Source organism: Amblyraja radiata, unplaced genomic scaffold (genome assembly GCF_010909765.2).
Source record: "Amblyraja radiata isolate CabotCenter1 unplaced genomic scaffold, sAmbRad1.1.pri scaffold_889_ctg1, whole genome shotgun sequence".
NCBI lineage: Eukaryota > Metazoa > Chordata > Chondrichthyes > Rajiformes > Rajidae > Amblyraja > Amblyraja radiata.
The window spans coordinates 2,102-28,498 of NW_022630889.1; the positions used below are offsets into that span (position 1 = coordinate 2,102).

At 52.3% G+C, this 26,397-nt stretch overlaps 1 protein-coding gene across 1 annotated transcript; it reads right to left on the reverse strand.

Moving 5' to 3' along the window:
• Window positions 1-9,180: 9,180 nt before the first annotated feature.
• On the reverse strand, window positions 9,181-26,089 carry LOC116970444 (rho GTPase-activating protein SYDE2-like). Its single transcript, XM_033017088.1, has 8 exons — window positions 26,035-26,089; window positions 23,546-24,022; window positions 21,056-21,820; window positions 15,910-16,139; window positions 15,175-15,301; window positions 13,591-13,769; window positions 12,312-12,543; window positions 9,181-10,361 (listed from the first exon to the last, which is right to left on the reverse strand). Exons 1-8 carry the CDS (start codon window positions 26,087-26,089, stop codon window positions 9,544-9,546), a joined length of 2,883 nt encoding a protein of 960 aa, XP_032872979.1. The 3' UTR covers window positions 9,181-9,543.
• Between the last annotated feature and the right edge of the window lie 308 nt (window positions 26,090-26,397).

The window sequence follows — 26,397 nt, forward strand, 5'->3', positions numbered from 1 at the left end:
TCGAGTGCTGCTGGAGGGTCATCAACTCGGTGAAAGATGCTCTCTGGTCTGCCCGAGCGTTGTTGACCACCCAGCGGAGCGGGATGTCCGTCGGGGAATGTTGCCGACTGGCCCGCTGCAGACTGCAGGAGTACGTGCTGAGGGACGCACCGAAGCTCAATGCAGCCAACGCCAAGGCTCGGTGGGGGAGGACCACAGTCTAGGGTCTTTCTGCTGCTGGACATGGGGCGACAGGGTGTGGTGGAGACGCCCCTCAAACACAAGGGAAGGGATTCCACGCCAGTGGGCCACATGAGTGGCAAGGGTGGGGGGGTACATTTGTGAAATTTGAGCAATGTGTGTAAACAGTATTGAATAATTGGTATAGCCTCCGAAAATGTCGGATGAATTTTTTGTCAAGTTCATTTTTTGTATATATTTATTACTTGCATAAAGTCTATTTTGAAATAAAAAAAATAAAAAAAATCTCAGTGGAGTTTAGAAGGATGAGAGGGCATCTCATTGAAACATATAAGATTGTTAAGGGTTTGGTCACGCTAGAGGCAGGAAACATGTTGGGGGGAGTCCAGAACCAGAGGCCACAGTTTAAGAATAAGGGGTAAGCCATTTAGAACGGAGACGAGGAAACACTTTTTCTCACAGAGAGTGGTGAGTCTGTGGAATTCTCTGCCTCAGAGGGCGGTGGAGGCCGGTTCTCTGGGTGCTTTCAAGAGAAAGCTTGATAGGGCTCTTAAAAATAGCGGAGTCAGGGGATATGGGGAGAAGGCAGGAACAGGGTACTGATTGGGGATGATCAGCCATGATCAAATTGAATGGCGGTGCTGGCTCGAAGGGCCAAATGGCCTACTCCTGCACCTATTGTCTATTGTCTATTGATCTATATGCAAAAGATGTAATTCACTGTATCTTTGATACACCTGAAAATTAAAGAACCATCGAACATTCATCTACACTGCTCGAGTGAAGAAAGAATCTCTTCCCCCAGGATAGAGTTCCCCTGTTCTTAACTTTCACCCCCACCATACTACATCAAGTGTATTATCCAACACCTGCACCACCTACAGTGTAATCCCCACACCCAGACACATCATGCCCTCCCCTGTCCTTCCTGTTTTCCGTAGGGATCACTCTCTCTGCGACTCCCCGGTTCATTCATCTTTCCGCATCCTCTCCTTTCCCCTAGGTTAAGTTTAGTTAAAGCTCAGAGATACAACGTGGGAACAGGCCCTTTGGCCCACCGAGCAGTTTTGGTCCCCTAATTTGAGGAAGGACATTCTTGCTATTGAGGGAGTGCAGCGTAGGTTTACAAGGTTAATTCCCGGGATGGCAGGACTGTCATATGCTGAGAGAATGGAGCGGCTGGGCTTGTACACTCTGGAGTTTAGAAGGATGAGAGGAGATCCCATTGAAACATATAAGATTGTTAAGGGTTTGGACATGCTAGAGGCAGGAAACATGTTCCCGATGTTGGGGGAGACCAGAACCAGGTGCCACACAGTTTAAGAAAAAGGGGTAAGCCTATAGAACGGAGACGAGGAAACACTTTTTCTCACAGAGAGTTGTGAGTCTGTGGAATTCTCTGCCTCAGAGGGCGGTGGAGGCCGGTTCTCTTGATACTTTCAAGAGAGAGCTAGATAGGGCTCTTGAATGGAATGGAATGCTATTTATTGTCATTCAAACCTAGGTTTGAACGAAATTTCATTTCTACAGTTACAAAAGATAGCGGAGTCGGGGATATGGGGAGAAGGCAGGAACGGGGTACTGATTGGGGATGATCAGCCACGATCACATTGAATGGCGGTGCTGGCTCAATGGGCCGAATGACCTACTCCTGCACCTATTGTCTATTGTCTATTGTCTGTCTGAGTCTCAGTGCCTGTACTGCTGCTGCCAGCAAGTCTTTCATTATATTACTTCTACTGTACTTCTGTATGTGATAATAACGTGATGGTCTTACTCCCAGTTCTGGTTCCACATTATCCAATCCATTACCCTGACCACATGAGTCTTATCTTGTGCAATAATCTCTCATGTACCATCTTATCAAATATCTTTCGGAAGTCCACAAAGGCCCCTAATACACATTCTGATCCTTTTTTATCTCCTCTGCTTGTCATAGCTCCAGGAAGTACAGTTGTGGTTAGATTATTGGAGCAAACTCTAGGCCAGTGGGAAGGGATTCCTAATTCAAGCAATTCGATTAACATGGAAGGACAGTAAGTGCTGGAGTAACTCAGCAGGTCAGGCAGCATCTCTGGAGAACATGGATAGGTGATCTTTCAGATCAACCCCCCTTTCTCCAAACTCTTGAGTTGGTCTCAATCTGAAATCACCTATCCATGTTCTGCAGAGATGCTGCCTGACCCGCTGAGTTACTCCAGCACTTTGTATCCTTTTGTGTGAACCAGCATCTGCAGTTCCTTGCTGCTAGATCAACATGGTGTTGAACATAAAACCAAACCCAGTAATCACAAAACTGCTGAATTGTAAAAAATCTATCAAATTTTTTTTTTAGTTTAGAGGTACATCACGGAAACAGGCCCTTCAGCCCACTGACCAATGATGCCCCCTCCCCCGCCCCCTCCCCCCCCCATACACTAGCACTATCCTTCACAATTTACAATCTTTACCAAAGCCATTTAACCTACAAACCTGCACATCTTTGGAATGTGGGAAGAAACCGGAGCACCCGGAGAAAACCCCCGGGCTGGCAGGACTGTCATATGTTGATAGAATGGAGCGGCTGGGCTTGTACACGCTGGAATTTCGAAGGATGAGAGGGAATCTTATTGAAACATATAAGATTATTAAGGCTTTGGACACGCTAGAGGCAGGAAACATGTTCCCGATGTTGGGGGGAGTCCAGAACCAGGGGCCACACAGTTTAAAAATAAGGGATAAGCCATTTAGAACGGAGATGAGGAAAAACTTTTTCACACAGAGAGTTGTTAATCTGTGGAATTCTCTGCCTCAGAGGGCGGTGGAGGCAGGTTCTCTGGATGCTTTCAAGAGAGAATTGGATAAAGATAGCGGAGTCAGGGGATATGGGGATAAGGCAGGAACGGGGTACTGATTGGGGATGATCAGCCATGATCACATTGAATGACGGTGCTGGCTCGATGGGCCGAATGGCCTACTCCTGCACCTATTGTCCATTGTCTATTGTCTAAAAGCATTTTTTTGCTGCGTGCTAGCAATTAAAGTTTAATTAAAGATAGTCTTCAGGTCTCCAATTAGGTAGATGGTCGGTCAGGGCTGCTCTCTAGCTGATGAATAGCTCGTTTCCCTTATTCCAAACCAGTCTGAAGAAGGGTCTCGACCCGAAACGTCACCCATTCCTTCTCTCCAGAGATGCTGCCTGTCCCGCTGAGTTACTCCAGCATTTTGTAATTTATCTCAATCTGTGGTTTAAACCAGCATCTGCAGTTCCTTCCCATTCAATTCACCCCCATTGGGCTCTGACCAGTGTAGGAGTCGGTGGTGCTCAGACGCGCCTCCTGGTGGCTGGTGGCAGTGCCGCAGCGACAAACCTTGGAGCAGCTCACTGGCGCCGGCTGGTGTCCAGCGGTGGGAAAGCAGGACTGAGCTAAGTCTAACAGCAATCAGCCGGTGAGATCACTTCAATTCTCGGGAACATGGGGTTTGTACAGGAATAATGGCTTCATAAAATAAACAAACCACGGGAGAAGACTAGATACAATTGCGTTATTGAATGAAAAGTCCCACATTAATAAAATGATCATTTTTTGTGCACAAACAGACAGAGTGTCACAGAAAACAGACACAAAATGCAGGGGAGAAACTCAGCGGATCAGGCAGCATCTCTGTAGAAAAGGAATCGGTGACCATAACCATATAACTATAAAACAGGCCATCTCGGCCCTTCTAGTCCGTGCCGAACACTTATTCTCACCTAGTCCCATCTACATGCACTCAGACCATAACCCTCCATTCCTTTCCCATCCATATACCTATCCAATTTATTTTTAAATGATAAAATCCAACCTGCACCACTTCCACTGGAAGCTCATTCCACACAGCTACCACTCTCTGAGTAAAGAAGTTCCCCCTCATGTTACCCCTAAACTTTTGTCCCTTAATTCTCAAATCCTGTCCTCTTGTTTGAATCTTCCCTACTCTCAATGGGAAAAGCTGATCCACGTCAACTCTGTCTATCCCTCTCATAAATTTCAAGACCTCTATCAAGTCCCCCCTTAAGAAGGGTTTCATCCCGAAACGTTGCCTGTTTCCTTCGCTCCATAGATGCTGCTGCACCCGCTGAGTTTCTCCAGCATTTTTGTCTACCTCCCCTTAACCTTCTGCGCTCCAAAGAATAAAGACCTATCTTGTTCAACCTTTCTCTGTAACTTAGGTGCTGAAACCCAGGCATATCGGGCCGAGACACCTGGTGGAGCCGCTGCCTCACAGCGCCAGAGACCCGGGTTCGATCCTGACCACGGGTGCTGTCGGTGTGGAGTTCGCACGTTCTCCCCGTTTTCTCCGGGTGCTCCGGTTTCCCATCCACAAGATTTGTAGGTTAATTGGGCTCGGTAAAAATGTACATTGTCCCCAGTGTGTGTGGGATAGTGTTAGTGGGACTCGGTGGGCCGAAGGGTCTGTTTCAGTGCTGTATCGCCAAACGAAACGAAACTCTCGGCCACAGATGTGGTGAACCTTTCTTCTAAAGAAGGGTCCCCGACCCGAAACAGCACCCATCCATATCCCCAAGACATGCTGCCCGACCCGCAATGAGTTACTCCAGCACTTTGTGTCTGTCTGTCTGTGGTATAAACCAGCATCGGCGGCTCCTTGATTCTACATTGAGCCTGGTGCGTGTTTTATGTCCTGGACCAGTCCCAGCTTCTCCAGAGACTTTACCAAATATGGCCGTGGGTGGAATGGGAGGTTGTGTCAGGGTCGGGCAGAGTGCACCATTGCCCGGGTGATGAACGGCGCCTGGAGCTGCGGGTCTGGCTGGTAGCATGGTCCTCGACAACACTGTGTTCAGAACGGGGCACCCACTCCCCCCTCCACCCTCGTCCCCAGCTCCCCCCCTCCCTCCACCCCCTCCCTCCCACCAATCCTCCTCCCCTCGCCCCCCACTCCCTCTCCCTCTTCCCCCGCCCACTCCCTTTCTCCAATCGCCCCCCCACTCCCCCTCCACCCCCTTCCCCGCCCCCTCCATCTCCCTCTCCCCTTCTCACCCCTTCCCCGCCCCCTCCCTCCCTCCAATCCTCCTCCCTTCACCCCCCACTCCCTCTCCTTCTCCCCCTCCCCTCACTCCGCCTACCCCAGCTCCCCCCTCCGCCCCCTATCTCCCCCTCCTCTCCGCCCCCATCATCACCCCCCCCCCCTCCCATTGCCACCCCCACTCCCTCTCCCCCCTTCTCCATCCCCACAACCCAGTAAAGGGCCTGTCCCACTATACGAGGTAATTCAAGAGTTCTCCCCTGATTCGAACTTGTGGATGTACGTAGTGGGTATGTAGGAGTACGTGGATGTCACGTAGCGGCTCTTACGAAGAAACAGTTTAACAAATTTCATCACGAGCATTTTTTCACTCGTGGACATTTTTCAGTGTTGAAAAAACATCACGAGTTTACTGCATTTCCCGAGTACCTACTGTTACTCGTACGAGCCGCTACGTGACATCCACGAACTCCTACGTACCTGCTATGTACATTACACCAGCGTGAATCAGGGGAGAACGCGGGAGAACTCTTGAATTACTTCGTACAGTGGGACAGGCCCTTAACTCCGGAGCGCTGCATCCGCTGGGAGCGGGCAGTTGGATCCAACCCCGACAGGACGGGGTGGCTCAGCGGGAGAGTTGCTGACTCACAGCACCAGAGACGCGAGTTCGATCCCGACCTCGGCTGCTGTCTGTACGGAGTTTGAACGTCCTCCCTGTGACCGCTAATTGGCCTCTGTAAATTGCCCCCGTGTGCGTGGGATAGAACTGGTGTTCGGGGACCACTGGTCGGAGTGGACTCAGTGGGCCGAAGGGCCAGTTTCCGTGCTGTCTCTCCAAAACTAAACCTCTTCATTTTCCGTTGCGGTTTTATCTGAGGTTTTGGGGAGAAGGCAGGAGAAAAGGACTGAGAGGGGAGACTAGATCAGCCATGATCAAATGGCCTAATTCTGTTCCTATGTCAGGAGTATGTGCGATTTGATGAGCAGAGGGATCTTGGAGTCCATGTTCACAAGTCGATAGGATGGTGAAGAAGGGGAAGAAACAAACTCATCAGGAAGTCTGGCTCCGTCCTGGGGGCGGAGTTGGAGTTGGAGTTGGATTCATGGGAGGTTGGTCTTGGAGGGGAGGATGCTCCTCAAACTGCGGAGCATCCGGGACAATACAGCTCACCCCCTCCATGACACACTGGTCAACCTGAGGAGCACCTTCAGCAACAGACTGGTTCCACCAAGATGCAGCACAGAACGCCACAGGAGATCCTTCGTGTATCTTGTGTTTTTATGACTGTTGGCAGATCAATGTCCCTCCTGGGATAAATAACGTTCTATCGTATCGCCAAGACAGTTTTGGTCTCCAAATCTGAGGAAAGACATTCTTGCCATAGAGGGAGTGCAGAGAAGGTTAACCAGACTGATTCCTGGGATGGCAGGACTTTAATATGAAGAAAGACTGGATAGACTCGGCTTGTACTCGCTAGAATTTAGAAGATTGAGGGGGGATCTTATAGAAACTTACAAAATTCTTAAGGGGTTGGACAGGCTAGATACAGGAAGATTGTTCCCGATGTTGGGGAAGTCCAGAACTAGGGGTCACAGTTTAAGGATAAGAGGGAAGTCTTTTAGGACCGAGATGAGAAAATCATTTTTTACAGAGAGAGTGGTGAATCTGTGGAATTCTCTGCCATGGAAGGTAGTTGAGGTCAGTTCATTGGCTATATTTAAGATGGAGTTAGATGTGGCTAAAGAGATCAGGGGGTATGGAGAGAAGGCAGGTACGGGATACTGAGTTGGATGATCAGCCATGATCATATTGAATGGTGGTACAGGCTTGAAGGGCCGAATGGCCTACTCCTGCACCTATTTTCTATGTTTCTTTGTATCATATTCCGAGAGGCATTGAGTATAAGAGTCAGGAAGTCCTGATCAGCTCCATAGGACTTTGGTTAGACTGCATTTGGAGTATTGCGAGCAGTTATGGTTGCTACCATTACAGGAAAGATCAGGACGTTTTGGAGAGGGTTCAGGGGAGGTTTACCGGAATGTTGCCTCGATTAGAGTGTTCCAGCTACAGGGGGACAGACGTGGATTGTTTACTCTGGAATGTGGAAAGGAGACTGGATAGAAGTATATACAATTATGAGAGGCATAGATATGGTAGACAGTCAAAACCTTTCCCCCTAGGGTGGAAATGTCCACCACTAGATGGCACTGTGGTGCAGCGGTAGAGTTGCGGTCTTACTGTCCCGGAGACCAGGGTTTGATCCCGGCTACGGGTGCTGTCTGTACGGAGTTTGCATGTTCTCCCCGTGACCTGTTGGGTTTTCTCCGAGATCTTCAGTTTCCTCCCACACTCCAAAGACGTACAGGTTTGTAAGTTAATTGGCTCGGTATAAAAAACATAACTCAAAATGTAGGATAGGATAGTGTTAGTGTGCGGGGGTTGCTGGCCGGCACGGACTCGGTGGGCCGAAGGGCCTGTTTCCGCACTGTATCTCTAAAGCTAAAAACTCAAAGAACTAGAGGGCAGAGCTACATTCCTTCTCTCCAGAGATGCTGCCTGTCCCGCTGAGTTACTCCAGCTTTTTGTGTCTATAGACAATAGACAATAGGTGCAGGAGTAGGCCATTCGGTCCTTCGAGCCAGCACCGCCATTCAATGTGATCATGGCTGATCATCCCCAATCAGTACCCCGTCCCTGCCTTCTCCCCATATCCCCTGACTGCTATTTTTAAAGAGCCCTATCTAGCTCTCTCTTGAAAGTATCCAGAGAACTGGCCTCCACCGCCCTCTGAGGCAGAGAATTCCATAGGTAAAATCTACGGGTTAAACCATTTCCCTCCTACACAAGTCTACTCCGCCATTCAATCGCGGCTGATCTATCTCTCCCTCCTAACCCTATGCTCCTGCCTCCTCCACATCCACCCGGGACTCCCTCAATACCTAACACAGGCGAAGACAGACAGACAGAGAGAGCGAGATAGAGAGAGATAGCGAGGGAGAGAGGGAGAGAGGGAGAGAGGGAGGGAGAGAGTGGGAGAGAGGGAGAGGGAGTGGGAGAGGGAGAGGGAGAGGGAGAGGGAGAGAGGGAGAGGGAGAGAGAGATAGCGGGAGAGAGAGGGAGAGAGAGGGAGAGAGGGAGAGACGGAGAGAGGGAGAGAGAGAGAGAGAGAGAGGGAGAGAGGGAGAGAGGGAGAGAGAGAGAGAGACAGCACCTTCAGAGTAAAGTGTTACAGTTTATTAACCAAAGTACCGGAGTTGCTTGTCAGACTTGGATAAATAGTGAGTGGGGAAGGAAGGAGCCAGGCGCTAGTCGGCTGCAACGTTCACCTTTGGTTTAGAACCCCCGAGGAAATTCGGCACCAAACCCGCGCCGAAGTTCTCCGGGGGGGGGGGGGGGGGGGGGGGGAAATATCCCACAAATACATTCACAACTCTCCAAAAAAAAAAACGTTCGATCTACAAAAATAAACGTGAACCTTAAATAAAGCATTTTATATATATATATTTGTATATATATAATATATTTCAAAGTCACTTGATCTCAATCTATTTTATATCACATTTGTGATTTGCAACCCCTCCGGTGGTCTCCAGAGCCGAGACCCTTTGTTTAATACTGACTGAGGTGTGGGGGAGGGGGGTGGAAAATGTTCTTGAGGACTGAGTGTTGGGGTGATTATTTGCAGCACGTACTGAGCGGTTTATCAATCCACTATAACACAAAGCGTGATAGTTGCACAGAATAGGGCTGAATGGCCTGAGCAGGTTCCTCAAAACACTGTTTGCAATCTCCCCGGGGGAGGTGGGATGTCTATAGTCAGCGGGCACCACCGTTCCCTCAACGCCCAGCCTGGCTGGGAGGGTGCGGAAGGGGGGGGGGGGGGAGGGTAGTGACAGGGCGGGGGGGAGAGGCAGACCCTCAGTGGGAGGTAGTGAGCGGGGGAAGGGGAGGTGGTGAGGGAGAGGGGGAGCATCAAGGCCACCAATCTTTGAGGGAATCACAGCCTAGGGCTGGAAGGGCACTGGTCTGGGTGTGGGAGGGGTGGGGAAGGAAGGGAGGGGGTGGGCCTCAGATCAGGGAGGGAGGGAGGGGCCGCTGATCGTTGATTGAGGGGAGGGGGGGGGGATAGTAACAGTCTGTGGGACACCCTCCCTACCAAACCCCCAGGGAGACAGAATGAAGGAAGACCATGCACACGCTACATTGGGAAACATACATGTGAACATGCGTGACGCTCGTGTTGCCAGGCAACCGTGTTATTGCACACTGGGCCACGCGGGCAGCGTGTGGGAGAGCCCACGCCCACGGCCGCCCGCGTCTGGCCCCGACCTCCGACCTGTCCATTCTCCTCACAGGAAGATGATCTTCTTGGCCAGCTCCCGCTCAATGTCAGCGATCAAACTGTCAAACTCCTTGGTCCTGCCGCTGAAACACGACTCAAAGTCCAACTCATCATCGTCACTGAACGAGTTGCCATCTTGGCCGGCGCCCGGAAACAAACTGTCACCCTGTCCGTTGACCGGTAACAAGTCGCAATTGCGCCCACTGGTGGGATTCGAACCGCCATCTTGCCTGTTGCTGGGGATTGAGCCGCCGTCTAGTCTGTCCACGTGGTGCTGGCCACCATCTTGCTTGTCCCCGTGCAGTAGGCAGCCATCTTGCCCCTCCATGTGTTGTTGGCCACCATCTTTTTCATCCATGTGTTGTTGGCGGCCATCTTGCTTATCCCCCTGCTGTAGACGGCCATCTTGTTTGTCCGTGTGACATTGGCTGCCATCTTGTGTGTCCGCGTGCTGTGGGGGGCGACCATCTTGTGTGTCTGCGTCCAGTTGTCGGCCATCTTGCCCCTCCGCGTGGTGTTGGCGGCCATCTTGTCCGTCAGTGCGACATCGGCCGCCATCTTGCTTGTCAGCAGGTTGCTGCGAGCCCAGGACGTTGGTGCCCAGTGCGGGGCCTTGGTCCACCTCCTGACCGCCCGCCGGCCGCAGGTAGTTCCGGCCGCAGCTGCTCCAGTCGCCGGCGTGTCGGTAGCGGGACGAGCTTGTCGAGCGGCCCACACGGTTCCGGCACACCACCTCCTCGGCCGCAGGCGCCTGGGGTCTTGCACGCGGACACTCGCCTGCCCGCTGCTGTTCCAACCCGTCCCGCTTGTCTTTGGATCGCTCACCTGAGGGCGAGAGGAGAGAGGAGTGTGAAACATTCCCGCTAGAACCTATACCTATCCAGGTGGCAGCAATCCCTAAACGTGTGAGTTTACAGGTTGATTGGCCTGGAGGTAAAATTACCCCTGGTGTGAGTGTAGAGAGTGGATGCAAATGTTGGACAACTTGGAACTAGTGTGAACCGGTGATCGATGGTCGGCGTGGACTCGATGGGCCAAAGGGCCTGTTTCCCTGCTGTATCTTTAAACTAATCCACTTAGCGGACTATTATCTAAATGGTGGCCGATTAGGAAAAGGGGAGATGCAGCGAGACCTGGGTGTCATGGTACACCAGTCATTGAAAGTAGGCATGCAGGTGCAGCAGGCAGTGAAGAAAGCGAATGGTATGTTAGCTTTCATAGCAAAAGGATTTGAGTATAGGAGCAGGGAGGTTCTACTGCAGTTGTACAGGGTCTTGGTGAGACCACACCTGGAGTATTGCGTACAGTTTTGGTCTCCAAATCTGAGGAAGGACATTATTGCCGTAGAGGGAGTGCAGAGAAGGTTCACCAGACTGATTCCTGGGATGTCAGGACTGTCTTATGAAGAAAGACTGGATAGACTTGGTTTATACTCTCTAGAATTTAGGAGATTGAGAGAAACTTACGTAAGTTTATAGAAACTTACAAAATTCTTAAAGGGTTGGACAGGCTAGATGCAGGAAGATTGTTCCCGATGTTGGGGAAGTCCAGGACAAGGGGTCACTGCTTAAGGATAAGAGGGAAATCCTTTAAAACCGAGATGAGAATAACTTTTTTCACACAGAGAGTGGTGAATCTCTGGAACTCTCTGCCACAGAGGGTAGTCAAGGCCAGTTCATTGGCTATATTTAAGAGGGAGTTAGATGTGGTCCTTGTGGCTAAGGGGATCAGAGGGTATGGAGAGAAGGCAGGTACGGAATACTGAGTTGGATGATCAGCCATGATCATATTGAATGGCGGTGCAGGCTCGAAGGGCCGAATGGCCTACTCCTGTACCTAATTTCTATGTTTCTATTCCTCTCCATTATCAGGCTTCATAAGTTATAGGCAAAGAATTAGATCATTTGGCCCATCAAGTCCACTCTGCCATTCAATCATGGCTGATCTATCTTTCCCTCTCAACCCCATTCACCTGCCTTCTTCCCATAACCCCTGACACCCGTACTAATCAAGAATCTATCTCAATCTTTAAAATATCCGTTGACTTGGCCCTCACCATCCGTCTGTGGCAATGAATTCCACAGATTCACCACCCTCTGACTAAAGAAATTCCTCCTCATCTCCTTTCTAAAGGAACATCCTTTTCATCTGAGGCCGTGCACTCTGGTCCTAGACTCTCCCACTAGTGGAAACCAAAGATCCTATAGCGGAGCAAGATAGACCACTCCTGCTAAATGCAATGGGCTGACGTGTAGTACGCAACGGAGCGGAACGTGGCCTTTTTTTCATCCATTTCAGTAACCCGACCCGACCCGACCCGACCAGACTCGCAGTGTAATCAACGTTGCGGGGAAACAGTTTGTGTTAATAAATTTAAATTCTGAAAATGAGGAGAAGATTTTTCCCAAAGAACTTTTACTTTTACGAGGATGTTTCCGTAACCGGCTTCCGTCTCCGCACTAGTATCTTTGCTCCGCTATGGGATCTTTGGTGCGGAGACGGAAGCCGGTTACGGAAATGGGGCCGAAAATTACCCATGAATCTGCCCATGACCGTACTACGTCTTTTTCGTCGAGTGATCTATCTTGCTCGCTATAGGATCTTTGGTGGAAACATCCTCCCACATTGACTCTATGCAGGCATTTCGCTATTCGGTAAGTTTCAACCCCTCATCCTTCTAAACTCCATCGAGTACAGGCCCAGCGCCGTCAAACGCTCATCGTATGTTAGCCCAGGAGTGAGTGGTTGGTCCCTGGAAGACCCTGACCTACTTACTGGGCCACAGTTGGAGCAGATAGTGCAACACCTCGATGTGCCTCTTGAAGTCCAGAGCACTGGCCAGTTCCTTGGAGTGGGAGAAGGTGGAGGAACCGTGCTGGGAGCTCTCCTGCTTCTGGCCAAGGAGAACGGGTCCAAAGCACACCGCCAGGTTCTGGCACGTCATCTTGTTGGACTCCTGCAGGGAGGCCACTAGGCTGAGGTGGTCAAGGAGTAGGGTCAGCGTGGCCTGAGGGAGGAGAGAGGAGAGCACATAACACAGAGACCCACAACCGGACCCACCTCTACCCCATTCACTCCGCACCCCCATCACCCTTTACCTCATTCCCCACCTGCACCCCTTCTCTCCTCCTCCATTCCCCCTTCATGTACCCTCCACTCCCTCTCCCCCATCTCCCCCCCCATTCTTCCTTCCCTAACTCCTCCCCAGTCCCTTTCTTCCCCAGTCCCCTTCATTCCCCCTCCCCACAGCCCCCTTCACTGCCCTCCCTTGTCCCCTCCATCCCCCTCCCCCTTCTCCCCCCCCCCTTCCTCCTCTACCCTAGTCCCCTTCCCCATTCCAAGATACCGGCCCACCAAGTCGGCATCGGAAGTCGGCTATGGGAACGGATCTGCTGTTCCAGAAACACGGTTTTGTCTGTGTGGAGTTTGCACGTTCTCCCTGTGATCTCGTGGGTTTCTTCCGGGTGCTCCGATTTCCTCCCACATCCCAAAGACGTGCAGGTTTGTAGGTTGACTGGCCCTCTGTAAATTTTCCCCCCAGTGTGTAGGGAGCGGATGAGAAAGTGGGATAACATAGAACGTGATCGATGGTCGGCGTGGACCCGGTGGGCTGAAGGGCCTATATACTATAGCAAACATAGTGAATGGAAAGGAAGGGACTGCAGATGCTGGTTTACACCGAAGATGGGCACAAAATGCTGGAGTAACTCAGCGGGACTGGCAGCCACTATGGAGAGAAGGTATGGGCGACATTTTGGGTTGAGACCCTTCTTCAGACTGAGAGACCTAAGGGGGGAGAGGGAAACGAGAGATATAGAGGTGATGTGGAGAGATATAGTGTTTGATTGGTATGGGGTGTCAGAGGTTATGGGGAGAAGGCAGGAGATTGGGGTTAAGAGGGAGAGATAGTTTTAAGCTGAAGAAGGGTCTCGACCCGAAATGTCACCCATTCCTTCTCTCCAGAGACGCTGCCTGTCCCGCTGTGTTACTCCAGCATTTTGTACCTGTCTCCTGTAGTGAGTGGGAAGAGCAGGGGGGTGGGTCACCATGTTACCTTCTCAGCGGGCGGGAGGCAGTCGAGCAGACCCACAGCATTGACGGAGCAGAGGCTGGCATCGGGCACCCCGTTGGTCATCTTCAGGGGCCAGGAGGTCGTGGCTTCAAGCACCACATCATACAGGGTCCTCGTGATGAGGGGAGATGGCAGCTCCCGCAGGTAGTCCTTCAGGATGCCTGTGGACCAGGCAGAGAGAGGAGAGAGTCAGCACATAGGGGCCGCACAGAGACATGGATGGGGGAGGGGGGGGGGGGGGAACAGATAGTCCACCTCTCCACACGTCTAGGTACCAGGGGGTGACTGCCTCATAATCCCGAGGTCTGAGGTTACAAACCAGGGACATCGAGTTCCCCGTCATGGAGAGAATTGGATTGAATGCACAAACCAAGAATTTCACTGTACCTGGGTACATGTGACATTAGAGTATCATTGAATTATTAAATCATTAACTAATTGCATCATTAATTCATTGCATCATTAAATCATGGCGTTATTAAATCATTTTCATTAAATCATGGCGTCATGAAATCATTGCATCATTAAATCATGACATCATTAAATCATCGCATCGTTAAATCAAGGCATCATTAAATCATTGCATCATTAAATTATTGTCATGAAATCATGGTGTCATTTAATCATTGCGTCATTAAATCATGGCGTCATTAAATCATTGCATCATTAAATCATGGAACCATGGATTCATGAAATCATTAAATCAAATCTCATCTCGGTCGGTGGGGAATTCTAAATCGACGGATCACCCGTTCACGCTAGTTCACGTTATCCCACTTTCTCATCCACTCCCTACACACTAGGGGGCAATTTTCAGAAGCCAATTAACCTGCAAACCCGCACGTCTTTTGGATGCGGGAGGAAACCGGAGCACCCGGAGGAAACCCACGCAGTCACAGGGAGAACGTGCAAACTCCACACACACACAGGCCAGGATTGAACCCTGTTTCTGGTGCTGTGAGGCAGCGACTCTACCACCATGCTGCCTTACTTTGACCTATTTCTCACTTCTTTCCATTTCCTCTACTCACTAACAATCATGAGCTCTTTCCTTTAACCTCGTGAGCCATGGCTGGAGTAACACTTCCTGCTGAGTTTTTGTGCTTTACAGGGATGTTTATATGTTATAAACTATGCATTTAGTTTAGTTTAGTTTTGAGCTGCAGAGCGGAAACAGGCCCTTCGGCCCACCGAGTCCACGCCGACCAGCGATCCCCGCACACTAACAATATCCTACACACGGGACAATTGACAATTTTTGGTTTCCTCCCATACACCAAAGAAGTACATGTAAATTGGCTAGATACAAATGTAAAATTGTCCCTTGTGTGTGTAGGATAGTGTTAGTGTGTGTTGATCGCTGGTCGGCATGGGCTCAGTGGGCCGAAGGGCCTGTTTACACGCTGTATCTCTAAACCAAAAACTAAAACCACAACACTGTGCGATGAAGCTGTGATGGGAGGTGTTGTCCATTTTGCATTCAGGGTCGGAGGTAAAGGGTCACCTGCCACAATTCCGTGATCCTGGCCCCTGCAAGGTGGAGGTCAGCGAGTGTCCACACCTCACCTGTGATTACATTGATGTCGGGATAGGTTTCCTCAGAGAGATTCACAGCGGCACTGTCACGTTCAAAGGTGTCTCGCAGTTCCTTCTTAACGGCAGCTGACCCACAAAGTCGGTATAGACCTACAGCCTGGGACCGCCATTTGATCAGACACAATAAATGGAGAGATTACTACACGCCGCAGAAAGCATTTTATCAGCTTCATCACAGCTTGGTTTGGGAACAGCTCCATCCATCCACAGTTTAAGAATCAGGAGTAAGCCATTTAGAACGGAGACGAGGAAACACTTTTTCTTACAGGGAGTGGTGAGTCTGTGGAATTCTCTGCCTCAGAGGGTGGTGGAGGCGGGTTCTCTGGATGCTTTCAAGAGAGAGCTAGATAGGGCTCTTAAAAATAGCGGAGTCAGGGGATATAGGGAGAAGGCAGGAACAGGGTACTGATTGTGGATGATCAGCCATGATCACATTGAATGGCGGTGCTGGCTCGAAGGGCCGAATGGCCTACTCCTGCACCTATTGTCTATTCCACTCTGCCCTCTCCCTCAACACCGACCCACACGCAGAACCCCCCCCCCCCCCCCCCCCCCCCCCCACATTACTGCCTATTGCCACCGCCACTGCCCCATTCTCAGCCTCCCACCCACCCAGGCAGCATCCTGTTATTCCAAGTTCCCAACGCTCCCCCTCCCTGCTCCGTGTCCCCAGGGTCACACACTCCCCTCGCCACCGTGCCTCACCTTCAGTCCTCGCCGCTCGATCTCCGAGACGCACTTCTGTATCAGCAAGGGGACGCTGACCGCCGACCGTTCCCTCTCCACCAGCTCGCTGATGTCCACCCTGAACACCCGGGGCTCCTGAGTCTCGTCCCCGCCACCGGCCGGCACCTCCCACGTTTCCACCAGAGACACCTTCAGGTAGAACACGCCCCGAGGCTCCATCTGTAGGGCGAGCTGGTGCGAGCGGGCTCCTTGTAGAGAACAAACGGGCTCGTTAGGGCAACGGCCGTGGGTAAAGGGGGGGCCTGGCTTAGGGGACCACCATGAGAGGGGAGGGGGACCTGACGTTATTCAGGCAACTGAATGTTGGTACGATTGTTAAGGGCCCTAGTGAGACCACACCTGGAGTATTGTGTGCAGTTTTGGTCCCCTAATTTGAGGAAGGACATTCTTGCCATTGAGGGAGTGCAGCGTAGGTTTACAAGGTTAATTCCCGGGATGGCGGGACTCTCATATGCTGAGAGAATGGAGCAGCTGGGCTTGTACATTCTGTAGTTTAGAAGGATGAGAGGGTATCTTATTAAAGCATATAAGATTATTTAGGGTTTGCACACGCTAGAGGCAGGAAACATGTTCCCGATGTTGGGGAGTCCAGAACCAGGGGCCACACAGTTAAAGAATAATGGGTAAGCCATTTAGAACGGAGACGAGGAAACACTTTTTCTCACAGAGAGTGGTGAGTCTGTGGAATTCTCTGCCTCAGAGGGCGGTGGAGGCCGGTTCTCTGGATGCTTTCAGGAGAGAGCTAGATAGGGCTCTTAAAAATAGCGGAGTCAGGGGATATGGGGAGAAGGCAGGAACAGGGTACTGATTGGGGATGATCAGCCATTGAATGGCGGTGCTGGCTCGAAGGGCCAAATGGCCCACTCCTGCACCTATTGTCTATTGTCTATTGAATCCCAGCAGTTATCAGGCAACTGAACCATCCTACCACAACCACAGAGAAGTCCTGAACTACTATCTACCTCTTCTATGACCCTCGGACTATCTTTGATCGGACGTTACTCCCTTATCACGTATCTATACACTGTAAATGGATCGATTGTAATCATGTATTGTCTTTCTGCTGAATTCAGCAAAAAAAAAAATTCACTGTAACAAATAAAGGATATAAATGTGACAATAGACTAAACTGAAACCTCGTGGAATGCTTTGAAACTTTGTCTGTCTGCGCCTATTCTGCATTCCTGGGGTCACATGTGTGACAATGAAGTAGTCATTCACTCATTATTGACTGGTCAGACTGAGTTGAGTTTATGAGTCCTGGTTCTGGCTGACGACTTCGCAAACACCTCATCAGTGGTCATCTCATGCAGGTCGGTCGGAGTGAGAAGGGGAGCGATTCAGCAGAGCCATCTCCATTATTAAGGACCCCTATCACCCATCACACTACATCTTCTCCATTCTGCCATCTGGGAAGAGGTACAGGAGCATCAGCTGCAAAACCAGCAGGATGCTCCACAGCTTCTTCCCACAGGCAATAAGACTGGTTCACGGACTGTGTCCCCTCCCCATATATCGTACACCAACACATCTAACCTCGCCCATACTTTGACACCTGTCAAAGCAAAGCCACTGTTCGGTCTAATGTCTGATTTTATTTCAATTATTAGGCCTATTTTAGATATGGTAATTTTAATTTTTAAAGCTATATGTGTTTATTCTGTTTTTATTGACGGGGAACTGATCGAGACACAATTTTTTCGTTTCATCTGTGTATGTAAGTACTCAGTTAAAATGACATTTAAGTAAATACTGAATACTGATTACATTTTGAACTGGGCCTTTTTTGACCAAGTTGACTAGATCTAGTTGCTCGATCCCCTTTTTAAATGACTTAACATCGGGAGCAGCGTGTGTGTTGGGTGGTAACATATTCCATTCCCTTATCGTTCTTGGTTAAAGGGAATATTGGTAGCCAGGTTTAGCAAGTTGATGTAGGGACCGTTATTTTGTCTTGTTTCACGGCAGTCGGTGCTCTGGGTTGACGGGAGATTTGATGGCGTAATCTTGTAAATCTCCTTGTGAATTTGTGGAATTCCCTGCCACAGAGGGCAGTGGAGGCCAAGTCACTGGATGGATTTAAGAGAGAGTTAGATAGAGCTCTAGGGGCTTGTGGAATCAAGGGCTATGGGGAGAAGGCAGGCACGGGTTATTGATAGGGGACGATCAGCCATAATCACAATGAATGGCGGTGTTGGCTCGAAGGGCTGAAAGGCCTCCTCCTGCACCTATTTTCAATGTTTCTATGTTCCCTCTCTTTACCTTAGAGAGTAAACAACACAGGAGATAGGCATAAAAAGTTGTAGTAACTCAGCGGGACAGGCAGCATCTCTGGAGAGATGAAATGGATGAAGTTTCGGGTCGGGACCTGAAACGTCACCCATTCCATCGCTCCAGAGATGCTGCCTGTCCCGCTGAGTTACTGCAGCTTTTTTTGTGTCTATCTTCGGTTGAAGCCAGCATCTGCAGTTCCTTCCGACACAAAACAGGGGACTCGGCAATCAGCGCACTTCCTGAAGCACCATCACACAGCCGTATCCTGGTGCTAGTCCCACTGAGCGACAGCGACAGTAACGCTGACAGCCTGCAACCTCTCGCATGTGTTTGAGAAATAAATAGCAATTCCTTCCTCCCTCCCGCCCGGCTGCCTCGAACTGCCCAGCACGGCCTTGCCCGGCCCATTGACCCTCACGCAGATGGTCTCCCTTGAGACCAGCGACCGACCCCAACCTCCTGCCTCCGACAGCTAACTTCTAGGACTGGTTTCCACAGAAGGAAAATTCCTTTTCCAAATCGAGCGTTGGTTTGCGGGAGTGACTGAGACCTAAACGCGGTGCAGGAAGGAACTGCAAATGCGTCTGTTCACCAAAGATAGAGACAAAGTGCCGGAGTAACTCAGCGGGCCAGGCAGCATCTCTGGAGAACGAGAACAGGTGACGTTTCGGGCCGAGACCCTTCTTCCCAAGTTTGAAGTTCTTCAGACTTCATCCCAGTCTGAAGAAGGGTCTCGACCCGAAACATCACCTATTCCTTTTCTCCAGAGATGCTGTCTTTCAGAGATGCTTTCGTTTTTAATTATAGTTTTAGAAACAGACCCTTCAGTCCACCCCGACCAGCAATAAGGATGGGTGACGTGTCGGGTCGGGATCATTTTCTACCCTCTTCATGTCAATCTGAAGAAGGGTCCCGACCCGAAACATCACCCATCACTTTTCTCCAGAGACGCTGCCTGACCCGCTAAGTAAAACCAGCATTTGGTGTCTATTATAGAGTCACACAGACCCTTCGGCCCAACTTGCCCACACCGACCAACATGTCCCAGCTACACTAGTCCCACCTGCCGACGTTTGGCCCATAGCCCTCCAAAACGGTCCTATCCATGTACCTTGTCTAAATGATTCTTAAACATTAGGATAGTCCCAGCCTCAAGTACCTCCTCTGGCAGCTCGTTCCATAAACCCACCACCCTTTATGTAAAACAGTTGTCTTTCAGGTTCCTATTAAATCTTTTCCCCTTCACCTTAAACCTATGTCCTCTGGTTCTCAATTCCCCTACTCTGGGCAAAAGTCTCAGTGCATAGAAACATAGAAAATAGGTGCAGGGAGGCCATTCGGCCCTTCGAGCCAGCACCGCCATTCATTGTGATCATGGCTGATCGTCCCCAATCAATAACCCGTGCCTGCCTTCTCCCCATATCCCTTGACTCCACTAGCCCTTAGAGCTCTATCTAACTCTCTCTTAAATCCATCCAGTGACTTGGCCTCCACTGCCCTCTGTGGCAGGAAATTCCACAAATCTACCCGATCTATTCCTCTCATGATTTTATACACCTATATAAGATCCCCCTCATCCTCCTGTGCTCCAAGGTATAGAGTCCCAGCCTACTCAACCTCTTCCCCTAGCCCAGGCCCTCTAGTCCTGGCAACATCCTGGTAAATCTTCTCTGTACCCTTTCCAGCTTGACAACATCTCTCCTGCAACATGGTGGTGGCCAAATCTGAACACAATACTCTGAATGCGGCCTCACCAATGTGTTATATAACATGACCTCCCAATGTCTATACTCGAGATAGACACAAAGCGCTGGGGTAACTCAGCGGGACAGGCAGCATCTCTGGAATAAAAGGATGGGTTGACGTTTTTGGGTTGGGACCCATCTTCACCTCAACCTATACTCCAGGTGATTGGGAGGGGAGGGGGGACCAGGAGGGGCTCCTCCCTTTCACTCCAAGTCCCAGGCTGGGGCAGAAGAATAAGGTTTCCCCCCCAATAAATAGATGTGCCCCCCCCTTCCCTCTGCAAGGGGTCTCAGTCCAGTACAGACCCCTCAGGCAGTAGGAAAAGAGCGGGTTTGGTGGGTGGGGGGAGAGGGGTTTGGTGGGAGTGGGGAACAGAGGGGTTTGGTGGTAGGGAGGGGGGGGGAGAGGGGTTTGGTGGAGGGGGGGAGACAGGGGTTTAGTGGGGGGGGGGGGAGGAGAGGGGTTTGGTGGGAGGGAGGGGGGGAGAGAGGGGTTTGGTGGAGGGGTGGGGGAGAGGGGTTTGGTGGGGGGGAGAGAGGGGTTTGGTGGGAGACAAGGGGGAAAGAGAGAGGGGTTTGGTGGGGGGGAGGCAGGATTAGTCAGAAGGGGGGGAGAGGGGTTTGATGTGGGGGGTAGAGAGGGGTCTGATGGGAGGGGGGACAGAGGGGTTTGGTGGTAGGGAGGGGGGGAGAGAGGGGTTTGGTGGTAGGGAGGGGGGGAGAGAGGGGTTTGGTTGGAGACAAGGGGGAAAGAGAGAGGGGTTTGGTGGGGGGGGGCAGGATTAGTCAGGGGGGAGGGGTTGGAGGGGTTTGGTGGGAGAGGTTTGGTGGGAGACGAGGGGGGAGAGAGATGGGTTGGGTGGGAGAGGGGGAGAGAAGGGTTGGGTGGGAGGGGGAGAGGGAGAGAGGGGTTTGGTGGGAGACGAGGGGGGGAGGCAGGGTTAGTCAGAGGGGGGTAGAGAGAGGTTTGGTGGGAGTGGGGGGGGGGGAGAGGGGTTTAGTGGGGGGGTGGGCTAGTGGGGGGGGGGAGCCGATCAAGTCTCGCCACACACACAGACCCCCCTCCCCCCTCCCCCCCTCCTCACCGCGGAAGAGGGGCGGCAGGAGTGCGGATCCGTGGCAGCAGAGGCGGTTGCGGCAGGAGCCGGGCTCCCATGCATAGACGAGCAGGGTGAGAGTCCGTGAGCGCTCCAGGCCGATGTTGAAGCTGTGGTCCAGGCTGAGGAAGGGCTGCCTGCAGGCGAGCAGTGCCGTGCGGGCTTTGCTGACCGAGTCCACCTGCACGGCGCAGAAGACGTGTCCCGGGGCGGCCCGGGGCGATCTCAGCCCCTCGATGCCCAGCAGCCGCAGGTGGATGAGGCCGGAGAGGTGTTGGGGGCAGCGGGGCTGCTCGGAGCCGGGGTAGGGGCGGAAAGCCCCGGTGTCCAGCCTGGACCAGCCGCCCGGCTTCTCCCCTTTGGCCACCAGCTCCGGAGAGTCCCCGTCGCTGAGGTAGCCCTGCCGGGTCATGGAGCGGAGACCACGCTGCTTCTTGGACCCTCCACCCCGGGCCTTGACGCTGCTGTCCAAGTGGTAGCGGCAGATCACGTTGTGGTCGGCGGCCGGAGGGGCTGGAGCGGCCGGAGGGGGCTGCCCCCCACCACCACCACCCTCCTGCCGCCCCCCTCCCCTCGCCGTCCCCCGCAGGCTCAGGCGCCGCCGCAGCTCCGGCAACCTCTTCATCCGCAACGACAACTTGCGCACCGTCCCCGGGGACTTGACCCGCTCCGACAGCGAGCGCTGCGCCCCGCACACCTTCCTGCTCCCCGCCTTGGGGCTGGAGCCGTCTGGCTGGGGCTCTGCCGCGCCGTCTGCAGGGGGGAGAGAGGGGTTAGAGTGAGTAGTACTTTATGGTCATCGTGACAAGTGAGGGAGAGAGGCGAGAAGGTGGTGAGAAGGGAGGGGAGAGAAGGGAGAGGGGAGAGAAGGGGAGGGAGAGAAGGGGGAGGGAGAGAAGGGGGAGGGAGAGAAGGGGGAGGGGAGAAGGGGAAGGGAGAGAAGGGGAGGGAGAAGGGGGAGGGAGAGATAGGGGGAGGAGGGAGGGGGGAAGAAGGGACGGGGAGAGAAGGGGGAGGAGAGGAGAAGGGGGGGAGAGAGAAGGGGGAGGAGGGAGGGGGGGAGAGAGAAGGGAGGGGAGAGAAGGGAGGGGAGAGAAGGGGGAGGGAGAGAAGGGGAGGGAGAGAAGGGGGAGGAGGGAGGGGGGAGAGAAGGGGGAGGGAGAGGAAGGGGGAGGGAGAGAAGGGGGAGGAGAGAGAATGGGGGGCGAGAGAGAAGGGGGAGGGAGAGAAGGAGGGAGGGAGAGAAGGGGGAGGAGGGAGGGGGGAGAGAAGGGGGAGGGAGAGAAGGGGGGAGGGAGAGAAGGGTGGAGGAGGGAGGGGGGAGAGAAGGGGGAGGGAGGAGAAGGGGGAGGGAGAGAAGGGGGAGGAGAGAGAAGGGGGGGGAGAGAGAAGGGGGGAGGGAGAGAAGGGGAGAGGGAGAGAAGGGGGAGGGATGAGAAGGGGGGAGGAGAGAATGGGGGAGGGAGAGAAGGGGGAGGAGGGAGGGGGGGAGAAGGGAGGGGAGAGAAGGGAGGGGAGAGAAGGGGGAGGGAGAGAAGGGGGAGGGAGAGAAGGGGGAGGAGGGAGGGGGGGAGAAGGGGGAGGGAGAGAAGGGGGAGGAGAGAGAAGGGGGGGAGAGAGAAGGGGGAGGAGGGAGGGGGGAGAGAAGGGAGGGGAGAGAAGGGAGGGGAGAGAAGGGGGGAGAGGGGGGGGAGAGGAGAAGGGGGGAGAGCGGAGGGGAGAGGGGGGGAGAGAGGAGGGGAGAGGGGATGGGGAGGGGGGAGGGGGGAGAGGGGGGGAGAGAGAAGACGGATGAGAGAGAGGAGGAGGGGATGGTGGGAGGGGAAGAGGAAGAGGAGGGGGGTGAGTTAGCAAGACCTCCCTGCACTGATACCCCCTCTCCCATCTCCTTCCCCCTCCCCTTCCAACAGCTCCCCCCTCCCCTCTTCCCCACAAATCCCTTCCCTCTCCACTCCCCCCCCCCCCCCCTTCTTGATAGATCGGGTAGACTCACAAAGTCTGTTACCCAGAGTAGGGGAATCAAGAACCAGGGGACATAGGTTTAAGGTGAAGGGACACAGATCTAATAGGAACCTGAGGGTCAACATTTTTTACACAAAGGGTGATGGGTGTATGGAACAAGCTGCCAGAGGGTGTAGTTGAGGCTGAGACTATTCCAGCATTTAAGAAACAGTTAGATAGGTACATTGATGGGACATGTTAAGAGGGATATGGACGATGGGACTAGTGTAGATGGGGCATGTTGGCCGGTGTGGGCAAGTTGGGCCGCAGGGCCAGTTTCCACACTGTATCACTCCGTGACTGTGTGCAGTGTATACATTTTCTGCTGGATACGAGAAGCTAACGTGCAAACATGTTGGAGATGAACTCCCGGAGTTGCAGAAATTCTGCAGAATTATTGCAATAAAACAAGAATTTGGTCATTAAAACAAATAAGGTTCTTGTTTCCCCTCCCTGATGCTGGGATTCATCACTCACCTGAGAGTTTGGGTCGCTGTAGACTGGCTCCCGGTTGGATGTTACCCCAAGAGACGGCAGTGGGCTGTACCGGGGGTGGGCGGTGTGTGGGCGGTGAGGACTCAGTGCGAGGTCTAATCGGCGGTGGCTCTGGGACAGTGTCTGTGCCGCCGGGGGTCACGGCAGGGATGGGCTTCTTGGGGCAGTCGCTGGTCTCGGCCTCCGTGGGGCAGGGCAGCTCCACGCACCACTGCACCTTGCTGCCTCCCGGCCTCCTCACCACCGGCACCACGTCCTCGTCCTCCGGGATGGGGTTGTACCAGATCTCGCCCTCCCCCTGTGCCGCCCGGGCGCCAGCGTCCACGGCAACGCCGCCGACGGGAGCCGCCACACCGGGACCCCGGCTCGGGCCGCTCTGCACATCGCCGGTCAAACACCTCGTCGCCTGCACCCTCTCCCCGTTTGTGGCAACGGCCGCCGGCTCAGACACTTCGGCATCTAGAGAGTGACAACAAAACAAAACGCTCGTCAGGCTTGTATTCACTGGAGTTTAGAAGGATGATGGGAAGTTCTTATAAAAACATATAAAATTAGACTGGACAAGCTAGATACAGGGAAAATGTTCCCAATTTTGGGCGAGTCCAGAACCAGGGGCCACAGTCTTAGAATAAAGGGGAGGCCATTTAAGACTGAGGTGAGAAAAAACTTTTTCACCCAGAGAGTTGTGAATTTATGGAATTCCCTGCCACAGAGGGCAGTGGAGGCCAAATCACTGGATGGATTTAAGAGGGAGTTAGATAGAGCTCTAGGGGCTAGTGGAGTCAAGGGAAATGGGGAGAAGACTGGATAAGCTAGATGCAGGAAAAATGTTCCCAAAAATGTTCCCATTGTTGGGCGAGTACAGAACCATAGAAACATAGAAACATAGAAAATAGGTGCAGGAGTAGGCCATTCGGCCCTTCGAGCCTGCACCGCCATTTAATATGATCAAGGCTGATCATCCAACTCAGTATCCTGTACCTGCCTTCTCTCCATACCCTTAGCCACAAGGGCCACATCTAACATCTTAAATATAGCCAATGAACTGGCCTCAACAACCTTCTGTGGCAGAGAATTCCACAGATTCACCACTCTCTGTGTAAAAAATGATTTTCTCATCTCGGTCCTAAAAGACTTCCCTCTTATCCTTAAACTGTGACCCCTTGTTCTGGACTTCCCCAACATCGGGAATAATCTTCCTGCATCTAGCCTGTCCAACCCCTTAAGAATTTTGTAAGTTTCTATAAGATCCCCCCCTCAATCTTCTAAATTCTAGCGTGTACAAGCCGAGTCTATCCAGTCCTGACATCCCAGGAATCAGTCTGGTGAACCTTCTCTGTACTCCCTCTATGGCAAGAATGTATTTCCTCAGATTAGGAGACCAAAACTGTACGCAACACTCCAGGTGTGGTCTCACCAAGACCCTGTACAACTGCAGTAGAACCTCCCTGCTCTTAAACTCAAATCCATACCAGGGGCCACAGTCTTAGAATAAAGGGGAGGCCATTTAAGACTGAGGTGAGAACATTTTTTTTCACCCAGAGAGTTGTGAATTTGTGGAATTCCCTGCCACAGAGGGCAGTGGAGGCCAAATCACTGGATGGATTTAAGAGAGAGTTAGATAGAGCTCTAGGGGCTAGTGGAGTCAAGGGATATGGGGAGAAGGCAGGCACGGGTTATTGATAGGAGACGATCAGCCATGATCACAATGAATGGCGGTGCTGACTCGAAGGGCCGAATGGCTTCCTCTTGCACCTATTTTCTATGTTTCTATGTTTCTAAGGCCAGAACAAATCAGGGCCGGGCAACAGGTGACCAAGGAAGGGTGAAGCCCATAATGGCTCATTATTGGCTATAGAAGAAGTGATAACCAAATGGCCTCCTCCTGCACCTATTCTCTATGTTTCTATGTTTCTTACTAACGTACTGAGTAAACATCGAAACATAGAAACATAGAAAATAGGTGCAGGAGTAGGCTATTCGGCCCTTTGAGCCTGCACCGCCATTCAATATGATCATGGCTGATCATCCAACTCAGTATCCTGTACCTGCCTTCTCTCCATAGCCCCTGATCCCTTTAGCCACAAGGGCCACATCTAACTCCCTCTTAAAGTACTACAACAAAGTACTGGAGTGACGTATAAAAGTTCGGAGTGAGTGCGCTAGGGTTTGCGGGTGAGTTGGTGTGTGAGAGATGTGGGGTGTTGCTGAGATGCAAGGAGAGAAGGTGAATGCAGCACAGAATCAGGCCTGTTCTCTCCCCTACATGTGCCATTGACATTTTCACCCGCACTCTCCCACACAGCACGCACCCAGGGACTGTCGGAAGCCGTGCCAGCCAGGCAGCCTGCCTCACACAGCCTGGGCCCACATACCTCAGCCGAGAGGCAGCGGAAGAGATCGACTTACGAAGCAGCCGCCTGCCAACTTTCCTTAATCAAAGCAGTCTGGGACGCAAGATAAACACGGACCTGTATCCACTAGCAACACCACCTCAGAAACATCACTGGTTAGACTTGCTGGCATCCGCACAGCACTGCTCTGAAGGAACTGCAGATGCTGGTTTAAACCGAAGATGGACACAAAATGCTGGAGTAACTCAGCGGGACAGGCAGCATCTCTGGAGAGAAGGAATGGGTGACGTTTCGGGTTCGAGACCCTTCTCCAAACTTCAGATACGTCACCCATTCCTTCTCCCAGAGATGCTGAGTTAGTCCAGCTTTTTGAGTCTGTCCTCAGAGGACTGGGCAGATTTCACAGGCTGCAGCTGGGCTGGGAGAGTGAAGCAGAGAGTGATTGTATGTGGCTGTGTGTTAGACACCAGGGTTACAGGA